This window comes from Dermatophagoides farinae, chromosome 8 (assembly GCF_024713945.1).
Source record: "Dermatophagoides farinae isolate YC_2012a chromosome 8, ASM2471394v1, whole genome shotgun sequence".
Lineage (NCBI taxonomy): Eukaryota > Metazoa > Arthropoda > Arachnida > Sarcoptiformes > Pyroglyphidae > Dermatophagoides > Dermatophagoides farinae.
In genome coordinates this window covers 1513547-1523919 of record NC_134684.1, presented here as the reverse complement: position 1 = coordinate 1523919, position 10373 = coordinate 1513547, and the positions used below count along the sequence as shown (strand labels likewise).

Below are 10373 nucleotides of genomic sequence, written 5' to 3'. Positions count from 1 at the left end.
ATGAATGAAAAAATTTTTATTTTAGACAATAAACACCATTTAGCACCAATTTATTAATTAAAAATTTGCAAATTTATATATTTCTTTATATCACGTTTAACGAAACGTATACATAATAAAAAAAAATTATTTACGTCAAAATTCTTAAAACATAAACCTAAAAATTCTATTCTATTCAGATAGGACGTATCTGAGCATTTAAATTTGGCTATATGTATTGTATTTTCTAATTCATCACCAGAATCATCATCATTCTGATGAATGGAGATTAAATTTCTTTGGATCAAATTGTTCCAATGTTTCCAGCCGTAAATCAGTTTTTTTCACTAATTCATTGTGTTCTTTGGTTTGAATTTGGCTGGAATTTTTCGTAACAAACACCGTATGAGCACCAGAAGCTATAGCACCTTTTAAACCAGTCATTGAATCTTCAAAAATCAAAACATTTTCCATACTAACTGGTGGTTGTGGAAATCGTTTGGCAGCTATATAATAAACATCTGGACTTGGTTTTTGATTGGCCACTTCTTGATCATCATATGCACATACACAATGATGAAAATGTTTTGGAAAAAAATTACCAAATTTAGCCGAAATCACTTCGTAGAATGATCTGAAAAAGTAAATTCATTCAAATTAAATACCAGAAAAAAAATGACTCATCAATCTATACTTTGAATTTCCTGTAGCAATAGCCATTGGAATATGACAATGATATAAATGTTCAACCAATTGTTTAACACCTGGCATTAATTTTATATCGGCATCCAGATGTTTTTGAAGCATATCTACTTTGAATTCATCCAGTGTTATCTGTAGATTTAATTCTTCATTGATAACATTCAATAATGATCGATAACTGGTCATATTTGGAATGAAATCTACAAGACCAATATAATTACAATTTTTACACATTTTTTTTTTTTTTTTTTTTTTGATTGAAATTTACCTCTTATTTTATTGGTCATTTGTCTATTGCGTTCGGTAACAATTCGTTCAACAATATTGACAATTGTATCAATAGTGTTGACCAATGTTCCATCAAAATCGAACAAAATATGTGTAATCTTCATTTTTGTATTATCATTCGGTTTATTCATTTTAATCAGATGATTTGAAACCAATCGATATAATCGGTACATGCGTACGTGTTTATCAAAAAAAAAAAAAATTTTCACAAAATGTGTGTGTGTGTGTGTGTGTGTGTGTGTGTGTGATATACTCCAGTAGGATGGCGCTCTAATCACCATGGTTTTTATTTCGAAATTTTTATATTTATTGGATTGTAATATAAAATTGATTAATTTTATTTTATTTTATTATGAAATTCAATATACTAGAACAATAATTATTCCAATAATTGATACAAAAAATGAATAAAAAAGATTGTCATGTGTGTGATTAACAAATCACCATGATCATGAAATGATCATCGGGAATGATCATGAGATTCTTGGATAATTTAACCAAAAAATTTCCAAAAATCTATCTATTTAAAAAAAAATTTTTTAAAGTGTAATCAAATTTGTGAATAGAAAATGTAAAAACAATGCAACTAAAATGATCACAGCATATGGTGCCCAAGTACGAACGAATGCTCTTGTACTGTGCGTGTGGGTGTGTGGGTGTGGGTGTGTTGGAAATGAAAAAGAAATTCAAAATAATATGTGGTTAGATTGGATTTTTTTTTGGATTCATCAACCACTTACTCAAGATAATCTGAATGATTATGTAATAACCAAAATAATTCTAATCCACTATAATCAGAACGTCCATTATATTCCATTATATTTAATGCCAATGCAACGAATGTATAACAATTACTGAATAAGACTAGATGCTAAACACAAATACAAATGTGGTAAGTTATTATTGATCCAATCAATTAATCGATTAATCGAACAACAACAAAAAAAAAACTTACCGGTTTTTTAGCAAATATCTTCGCAGCTTGTTCAATACCATTATCCCAAGATTCTATGGTACCACCATTTGCTAATTTAGGATTCAATGGAAGAATTTTTAATCTTCGACCATATTTTTTCGAATCTCTTGATACACGATATGGCCGAGCAAAATCCAGTACAGCACCATCGGAACGTCCGATGCCTAGATGGCCAATAAAAGCGATTGGCGGTAAAATCCAATGAATCAATGGTAATGGTGTCCATACTAAACAACATGGATAACGTCGATTATCTGGATCAATATTATATTGCTTAAGCCCATTATAAAGATGTACATGATCCCATCGATCATTGATATGATTAATTTTCAAATGTTCATCTTCATCATTATTTGTACCAATTGTATATTGGTTAACATGATTTATGGCTATCAATTGATTCAACATTTTTGTTTTCAACACACACACACACACTTGGATACAAGAAAAAAAAACACGAAAGAACTACAAAAAGTGGTACCTCGATTTTTGGTTGTCTAAATGTTTGAATGAACGGCATAGGACTGGAAAATGGTTTTGGTATTTATATACCCTATGATGATTGCGAATTAAAATTCCGAAAAATTTTGAAAGTGTTAAAAAAAAATAAATAAACAGCAATGAATGAGAATTCCAATAAATTCAAACAGACAAGATATAAGTATGTATGGAATGGTATATGACTCTTTTCTCAAAATAGGCATACCCTAACGTTTTTTTGAAAATTTAAGAAGGTGCTTCATACACACACACACACACACACACACACACACACATCCATAATTGTAACCATGGTTACACAAATAATAATTTCAACATTATCAAACATCTCATGATAATCTTAGCAGAATTTGAAAAAAACAACATCTGACCTGTTGAAATAAAAACATAAAAAAAAATATTATGTCGCCAAAGGGTGTTTATCATTTTGTTGATGATGATGATGATGTTTAATATTCAAGGTTTATAACTTAGAATGTGTGTGTGTGTGTGTGTGTGTATCTATATGTTTGACTGATTTAATTTAGATAGTGACAAATAATAATAATAATAATAAACAACAAGCATTTTGGAATCATCATGAATTATAAAATAAAATAAAATAAAAATTCTTATCATTATCGTCATTCTCGTCATCATATAATTATGGTTTTATTATAAATTAAATTCGAAATACCGTACAGATATGATATATGATATATATAAACACTTTAAGTACCAAGTGTGGGCTAACATAACAGGCCATCTTTCTTAAATTCAAATATATAATAATAATATCCGCTCATCAGGTGATGATGATGATGATGTTTTTTTTTGTATTGTGGAAAAAAACACATTTGTTTATTCATGAATGAATAAATATTTACATACAACAACAATTTAAAGATCGATAAGAATCGAAATCAATCTCTTGATATTAACATAATGGAAAGTTATATTTAGAAACAACAATCTCATCATCAAATGATGATCGAATGATTTAGAATGGTTATGTGGTTGTTATTGACGTAAAGAATTTAATTAACACTATGTTTTCTTTTTTTATTAACACGATGCTAAAAATAGAAATTTTGCTGATGTGGATAAAAAAAAAAAACATGACAATGATAATAACACATATGTAATTTTATTGTTTTTCAATCATCAGTCATCATTGAATCAATAATCGAACTGTTTTGGTTTTGTTCTTATAACAAATATATGTTAACAAAACAAAACAGAAAAAAAATCAATCAATCGATAATACAATAGAATTGCAATTTGAAAATGAAATTTTTTAAAAATCAGTTTTGTTTATTCTACATTTCGATTCACACCATGAATTTGTTCGGTTCGTATTCAACACATTCCGATAATGATTCGATACGAATTTTTTTTTTTACTACTAATAAAAATAAAAATTTTAATGAAAATAATATTTGCACAAGTCGATTGACAAATGATTGTGATGATTATGATGATGATGATGATGATGATAATCTTAATGTGTTGCATGAATGGTGAAAAAAAAACATTCATGGCCATGATTTGATTTGCGAACAGCGGGAATGAAAATTTTCAAAAAAAAAAAAAAAAAAAAATATCAAATGATTTGTCACGCCATCTTTGAGTTGTTTTGAAAAATTCAAGTTTTTCCATTCCAGTTTTATTATAATAAAACAAAAACAAAAAAAAATTTTTTTTTTATTTTATTTATTTAATCAAACAAATCATCAAATACATTGGTTCGAAAATAAAGAACAATAATGGTGATTATCGATACGATCAATGTCAATGGTAACCATGTTCGAATGAATGTCCATTTGCTATGAATCATACAATTGATGAATGAATGAATGAATAACAAATGTTGGGACGAAATTCAAAAAAAAACCTACCTAACATAATGACAATTTTTATTGAACAACCAGAATAATTTATGTTCATTATAATCATTACGGCCATTATATTGCATATGATTCAATGCTGTTGATACATGTGAATGACAATTCGAAACCAATACATAATTCTGTAATGGTAAAAAAAAACAATCACAATGAATGAATGAATGAATGAATTGTCCATCTTCAACATACCATTCGTTTACAGAAGACGTTTCCTGCATCATCGATACCATCATCCCAACCTTTGATGCCATTTTTGGCTAATCGAGGATCGAGTATCCAATATTTGAGTGGACGTCCAAATTGTAAACTATCGGTAAGAATCTTATATGGTCGGCCAAAATCTTTTACACTACCATCGGATTTACCAATACCTAGATGTCCAGCATGTGGAAATAGCCATGAAATAATCGGAACAGGTGTCCATACTATTGTGAATGGATAATATCGTCGTTTATGATCGATCTTGTACTTGGCAGCAAATTTCTCTTCATCATCCACACTAATATCCGTTCCATTATTTTTGTTGTTCTCTCTTCGCAACATTGTGTCTAGATTATCATTATCCACCATTATGTTACTTCGATATTTGTAAGGAGATTTTATAGCCTGGAAACATTATAATCTATTTAAAAAAAAAACAATTAGTTAATCACTATGGGAACCACAATATAAAGTATCTGTATCGAATGGACTCAAATCATATAGTCATATAGACTAATTTAATATTTTTTTCCTGATTTAATCTCACAAGTATGTGTGTGTGTGTTTTTTTTTACATGATGATAAAATAATACCGAAAAATCGATGACAAATAATTTGATTGAGCTGTAAAAAAAAATGAATTATTCACCATCAATCCAATGCAATAAATTTCTGGAATGATTGAACGAAATCACTGGTTTTTGCCAATTGATTACGTAGTTGTTTCTTGTTTTTGTCAGCTGTATCCTTGATTCATTTAAAATATATTGCATGATAAATTGTTGTAATTTAATAGAGAGAGAGAGAGAGAGAGAGAGAGAGAGAGAGAGAGAGAGAGAGAGAGAGAGAGAGAGAGAGAGAGATAGAGAGCGAGAGTAGTCTATGTACATGGGTACATCATCATCCGCTATTCAATTGAATCACTTTTTTTGATGATGATGATGATGATGATGATTGTTGTCATCAATCAAAAAACAGTGAATATCAATCAAGGCCATATTGGTGCTCATTCTGCAAAATAGTTTTCTGATGATGTTTACTACTACTGGTTGATGTTTGTACTTTGTTTGCTTTTTATCAAATTATAATCAATTAATGAATTAATGAATACAAAATTATGAAAAACAATTTTATTAAGATTTAATCATTATTTCAAAACAAAAAAATTTAGAGTTGAGTTTATTAACATTATTTTAAAAAAAATCTCCCATCTCCACAAAATCTGTACAAACAAACAAAAAAAAAATTGAACATGAAATCGGTCGGCAAAAATAAAATTATTTTCAGTTTGTTGACATTTGTTTGGTCATAAAAAAAAATGGTTTGAAATGGGAAAAAAAAGGTCATAAGAACTAGGGAAAAAAAAATTATAATTAACGGATATACGGATATTTTTTCATTCGGTTTACCGACAACTGACGAAAATAACCGATCCAAAAAAAACAAAAAACAAAACAAAAAAATGTCGACCCGATTGATTATTGGAATGTTAGGAATGTATGCATGTGCCTTATTATTCATGTATCGTGCCGGTGTTAGTGTAGCATTGGTCTATATGACTCAAATGAAATCGTCTTCATCATCATCATCATCGAATCGAACACTATCGGCTGAAAATCGATATTTTGATTGGAACCAGAATAAGCAAGTATGGTCAATTCAATAGTGAAATCAATGAATGGTAAATTGGTATCCTATATTTCAGGGCACTATAATTGGAGCATCATTCTATCTATATTGGTGTTTACCCACGATAATAGGCAGTTTCACTGATCGTTATGGTGGACAATGGTTTGCATTCATTGGTGTACTTGGTCCATGTATACTATCGGCAATAGCTCCATTAGCAATAGATTATTATCAAGATATTGCCTTGATAATTATTCAGATAATGATTGGTGGATTTCATGGATTCACATATCCAGCATGGTTTTCATTGTTTAGCAGATGGTTTTATGGTGATGAACGTACACGTGCAAATTCATGGATGCAAATCGGCAATGCAATAGGTTGTTCTGGAATGTATCTTTTGGCTGGACATCTTTGTACATTTTCGACGACGATAGGTTGGCATATGATATTCTATGTAATGGCAGCTATCCATATACCTTGGATAGTTTTATGGCTTTGGTATGGATCAGATGATCCACACGCCAACAAACGAATTTCTGATATGGAATTACAATTTATAGAACGGGAACAACAACAACAAAATGTCATGACAATAAAACCATCAACACTTTCAAAGGTATGTAGCGAAACATTTATTCAATTCATCAATGTCAATGATAATTTTCGAATAGAAAAGCGAAATTCGCACACCATGGTTAAGAATTCTTGTTTCACCGGTTGTATGGTCATCGGTCATCTGTAAAATGTGCTGTGCTTTTGGATTTTTTCTAATCTTGAACAAAATGCCTTCCTATTTTGCAATCATATTCCATTTGACAATTGAACAGAATGGTCTAATGAGCGGCTTAGTTGTTGCAGCTTTTGGTATCGGATCATTTCTAAGTCCAATTATCTGTAATTATTTAATCAAACATTTTCAAATGTCACCATTATTGACACGTAAAATATCACAAAATATTGCCATGATTGGACCGGCTATCTGTTTGCTTGGAATCACTTATTATCATCATGAACAACAATGTAGCAAAGAAATCGTATTTACTTTAATGATCATAGCTATGTTTTTGCATGGATTCTTTACCAGTGGTGAATGGACTATCGTTTCGGATTATGCACGAAATTATGCTGGTTCTATTGTTGGTTTCGCACATTCATTGGCATTTCTTATGGGTATCATTGGTCCATGGCTTGTTGGTTCAGTATTCGAACGGTCTGATTCATATGGTGGTGATACACCGATAGATAAATGGAATTTTGTATTTTACATAACAATAGCTATATATTTGTTTGGCGATATAATTTTTACGATATTCGGTACTGATCAACAACAGGATTGGGACAAAATTTGATCACTTATTTATAAATGAAATCATTGAAAACACTACCTCAAAACATTATTCAATTTGATTTACGAATATAAGCTATATTTTATGATTAAGCACACAAAAGCGCGAAATACATTTTACAATTAATCATCAATCATTTGAATGAAAATTATTTATCAAAACAATCCTCGATCACTAATTCAGGTTCATGATAGCCAAGTTCTTCTGGTGTACTGATGCCCAATTTATCCAATGTTGGACGAATCTCTTGAATCAAATATGGATAAATGTTTTTATCGAAACGGCTTTTCCATCGTAAGGCTTCCAAAAATCGTACACAAATCGAATGATCATTCAATCGACGTGCAGCTTCAAGTGCAGCGATAATAATCGATGGTTCAGGAATCAAATCCATACCATGTAGATCATTGATACCTTTTCTCAATTCCCAATTATCAATATCTGGTCGGCTGAAATATTGAATGTAACGCTGATCGAATTGTTCATCGGTTTCTTTACGACCATGTTTAGGTTCAGCAAGACCCATATTTTCCACTTGAGATGACATAGATCGTAGCTGAGACAATTCTAATTCATTGAAATTTTATTGTTTGATCAAAATTATCGAATACAAAATTATATACTTACGTCCATATCGTGATGAAATCACCGATCGTAGATTGCTGCTAATAGTTTTGATCAACATTTTTTTGTTTATCAAATGAAAAGTTTTGATTCGATTGGTAAAAAAAATTTAGACACTTTTTTCTTCGGTGACCACAAGTAAAAATGTGTGAACAGAAAAACACAAAACAAATCTCAACAAAGGTGAACTCGGACTCATTTCGGAAATATTCTTTTTTATTAAATTTTAAAAACATTTCGGAAAGTTTTCCAGTTAAAATTTTGCCGGTAATTTTAACACTTTAAATCACCCATAATATATGGATGACATGGCATTTAAACTGTTAACTATGAATAAAATCTTATTTTTAATAAAGACTAAGCTATTTAAAAAAATAAAATAAAATTGGAATAATTCGTATTAATCCATTTCAAAAGGTATTTTATCGACATTAATTTTATGTTTAAAATGAGATCGATTTAATTTAAACAATAAATCTTTTTGTAGTGATGGATCGGCTGGATAAAATGTATGCAGATCAATTTTGACTATTAAATATGTTGTACGTTGTAATCGTTGTGCACAATACTCAAGAGTATCAATTGAACCACTTATAATACGAATTAGACTTTGAAATTTTTCTTCCAATCGATTCCAGGAATTTGTTCGAAACCGTTTTCTTTGAGGTTCGGGATCTGTTGTTTCTGTTGTATCAATGGTTGATTGTCGATGTTCATTGCTTGTTTGATCAGTTAATGATGAATCAACCACATATGCCATTATATCATCAATAATGAAAGCTTTAGGTAGTAATTGTTTTCGGTTACTAGCACTTATATTCGACAAATGATCAAGTAGCGATTTACGATTCTCTAAATAGTAAATCTTCAAAAAACATAAATCATTCATTTGTTTGGTTGTTCGAATCAATTCTCGAGCCTGTTGATGATCAAAAAGATTCGGTAAAAGATTCGTACGTATCAGATGAACATCCCATTTAGATTTGGATACAATATGTTGACCAAACAAAAATTCAACTAGTCGTAAACGATCAGTATCATGTCCATAATAAAGTATAGTATGACAATTTGATTGATTTTTTGCAAATCGATAATTAACTCTTTGAATGATATTCTCGACATTATTGGAATAATCTTCTAACGATGGTAATGGATTGGTAATAGACTGGGATTGATCGATTTTATCACTAAAATTATTAGTAGCTGTAGCCATTAGAAAAATAAAAATTGAATGAATCGATCGAATTTTCGAATAAATTTAGTCATGTGACCCCACTGGTAAAGATCTATTCATAATGGTAGTAACTGAAAAAAATTTTATATTAAATTATTTTGAAAATTAATTAAATATTTTAATTCCCAACCCAAATAATTCCTATTAATTTATTATTTACGCCTAAAATCATCATGAATCGAATTGTTGTTTGTAAAACAGTTTTTGCATTCATATTCTATTTGGCCAATTTATATCTAAATTCTGTTTTAATTGTCATTTTCAATGAACGATTACCATTACAGGAATATCCATTGCCTGATATTGGATTCGAATTTTTGCCATATCGTCGTTATGCCATATATTTAGTAAAATTTCATTCATTGTTTCTTGGAATAGCGTTGATGATTGTTTTCATTACAAATCAATTTGGTTGGCTAATCGCTAGACGTTTTTGTATAATTACCGGTATTACAATATTCACTCATGCAGTTTGTTTGGCGGCTACACAATTACCAGTTTCTAATAACAGAAATTATTGTCATGAACGAATTCCAACGAATGTTACCAATTGCCAGTTTATTTGGGAACTAACGAAACGATCATGGCGAGAATTGTTTCGTTTCTTTGTGTTCTATTTGAATGACGATGATCAACGAAATTTCTGTGGTAGCAATATTGATAATATTCGTGCGATTCATATTATTTTGGCTTATCAATTTCTAACGACATATTTCAAATCTAATCGTTTTCAAATAAGATGGATATTCGATAAACTTTTACTTTACAATTGTTGGTTATCGATTCTATTGATAATAGTATCTCGTACGAATTATTTGGTCGATATTTTATTCGCATATTATATCTGTACACGAACATTTAACATCTATCATACAATTTGTATGAATGAATCGTTTCAATATCCATCCAATGGAAATATGTTTAATCGATTTTGGTGGTGGTCATTATTGGTTTTTTTCGAATCCGATCATCAATCAATTATACATTATTAATATTCTAAAATC

At 29.8% G+C, this 10373-nt stretch overlaps 6 protein-coding genes across 7 annotated transcripts; 2 read left to right on the top strand and 4 right to left on the bottom strand.

Annotated features, from left to right (window-relative positions):
- Positions 1-49: 49 nt before the first annotated feature.
- LOC124496281 (pseudouridine-5'-phosphatase) lies at positions 50-1250 on the bottom strand. Its single transcript, XM_047059789.2, has 3 exons — positions 950-1250; positions 674-881; positions 50-613 (listed from the first exon to the last, which is right to left on the bottom strand). Exons 1-3 carry the CDS (start codon positions 1248-1250, stop codon positions 250-252), a joined length of 873 nt encoding a protein of 290 aa, XP_046915745.2. The 3' UTR covers positions 50-249.
- A 35-nt stretch (positions 1251-1285) lies between these two features.
- On the bottom strand, positions 1286-2572 carry LOC124496282 (transmembrane protein 222). Of its 2 annotated transcripts, XM_047059790.2 has the most exons (3): positions 1925-2572; positions 1710-1840; positions 1286-1605 (listed from the first exon to the last, which is right to left on the bottom strand). In XM_047059790.2, the coding sequence occupies exons 1-3, from the start codon at positions 2351-2353 to the stop codon at positions 1509-1511; spliced, it is 657 nt and encodes a 218-aa protein (XP_046915746.1). In that variant the 5' UTR covers positions 2354-2572; the 3' UTR covers positions 1286-1508. The 2 variants fall into 2 exon arrangements, with proteins under 2 accessions (XP_046915746.1, XP_046915747.1); XM_047059791.2 differs by lacking the exon at positions 1286-1605 and having other exon boundaries at positions 1706-1840; positions 1925-2463.
- Positions 2573-4121: 1549 nt separating this feature from the next.
- On the bottom strand, positions 4122-8324 carry LOC124495896 (uncharacterized). The gene is made up of 5 exons (XM_047059335.2): positions 8139-8324; positions 7687-8078; positions 4522-4938; positions 4324-4454; positions 4122-4251 (listed from the first exon to the last, which is right to left on the bottom strand). Exons 1-5 carry the CDS (start codon positions 8194-8196, stop codon positions 4143-4145), a joined length of 1107 nt encoding a protein of 368 aa, XP_046915291.2. The 5' UTR covers positions 8197-8324; the 3' UTR covers positions 4122-4142.
- Positions 5786-7613, top strand: LOC124495891 (sialin). The gene is made up of 3 exons (XM_047059330.2): positions 5786-6181; positions 6239-6781; positions 6837-7613. The coding sequence occupies exons 1-3, from the start codon at positions 5996-5998 to the stop codon at positions 7512-7514; spliced, it is 1407 nt and encodes a 468-aa protein (XP_046915286.2). The 5' UTR covers positions 5786-5995; the 3' UTR covers positions 7515-7613.
- Positions 8325-8469: 145 nt separating the features above from the next.
- On the bottom strand, positions 8470-9348 carry LOC124495893 (uncharacterized). Its single transcript, XM_047059332.2, has one exon. The coding sequence runs from the start codon at positions 9346-9348 to the stop codon at positions 8536-8538; it is 813 nt and encodes a 270-aa protein (XP_046915288.2). The 3' UTR covers positions 8470-8535.
- A 194-nt stretch (positions 9349-9542) lies between these two features.
- LOC124495894 (phosphatidylcholine:ceramide cholinephosphotransferase 1) lies at positions 9543-10361 on the top strand. Its single transcript, XM_047059333.2, has one exon. The coding sequence runs from the start codon at positions 9543-9545 to the stop codon at positions 10359-10361; it is 819 nt and encodes a 272-aa protein (XP_046915289.2).
- The last annotated feature ends 12 nt before the right edge of the window (positions 10362-10373 follow it).

What these genes read in the sequence shown, in the direction of transcription:
- LOC124495893 (XM_047059332.2), bottom strand. Translation starts at nt 9,348, where the DNA reads ATGGCTACAGCTACTAATAATTTTAGTGATAAAATCGATCAATCCCAG.
- LOC124495894 (XM_047059333.2), top strand. Translation starts at nt 9,543, where the DNA reads ATGAATCGAATTGTTGTTTGTAAAACAGTTTTTGCATTCATATTCTAT.
- LOC124495896 (XM_047059335.2), bottom strand. Translation starts at nt 8,196, where the DNA reads ATGTTGATCAAAACTATTAGCAGCAATCTACGATCGGTGATTTCATCA. An exon ending in GCTATCATGAACCTGAATTA is followed by an intron (nt 4,939 to 7,686) that starts GTGATCGAGGAT and finishes TAATGTTTCCAG; the next exon opens with GCTATAAAATCTCCTTACAA. An exon ending in ACGTCTTCTGTAAACGAATG is followed by an intron (nt 4,455 to 4,521) that starts GTATGTTGAAGA and finishes TTACCATTACAG; the next exon opens with AATTATGTATTGGTTTCGAA.
- LOC124495891 (XM_047059330.2), top strand. Translation starts at nt 5,996, where the DNA reads ATGTCGACCCGATTGATTATTGGAATGTTAGGAATGTATGCATGTGCC. An exon ending in ATTGGAACCAGAATAAGCAA is followed by an intron (nt 6,182 to 6,238) that starts GTATGGTCAATT and finishes CCTATATTTCAG; the next exon opens with GGCACTATAATTGGAGCATC. An exon ending in AACCATCAACACTTTCAAAG is followed by an intron (nt 6,782 to 6,836) that starts GTATGTAGCGAA and finishes ATTTTCGAATAG; the next exon opens with AAAAGCGAAATTCGCACACC.
- LOC124496281 (XM_047059789.2), bottom strand. Translation starts at nt 1,250, where the DNA reads ATGGTGATTAGAGCGCCATCCTACTGGAGTATATCACACACACACACA. An exon ending in AATGACCAATAAAATAAGAG is followed by an intron (nt 882 to 949) that starts GTAAATTTCAAT and finishes TTGGTCTTGTAG; the next exon opens with ATTTCATTCCAAATATGACC. An exon ending in ATTGCTACAGGAAATTCAAA is followed by an intron (nt 614 to 673) that starts GTATAGATTGAT and finishes TTACTTTTTCAG; the next exon opens with ATCATTCTACGAAGTGATTT.
- LOC124496282 (XM_047059790.2), bottom strand. Translation starts at nt 2,353, where the DNA reads ATGTTGAATCAATTGATAGCCATAAATCATGTTAACCAATATACAATT. An exon ending in AGATATTTGCTAAAAAACCG is followed by an intron (nt 1,841 to 1,924) that starts GTAAGTTTTTTT and finishes ATTTGTGTTTAG; the next exon opens with CATCTAGTCTTATTCAGTAA. An exon ending in AATCATTCAGATTATCTTGA is followed by an intron (nt 1,606 to 1,709) that starts GTAAGTGGTTGA and finishes CCACACGCACAG; the next exon opens with TACAAGAGCATTCGTTCGTA.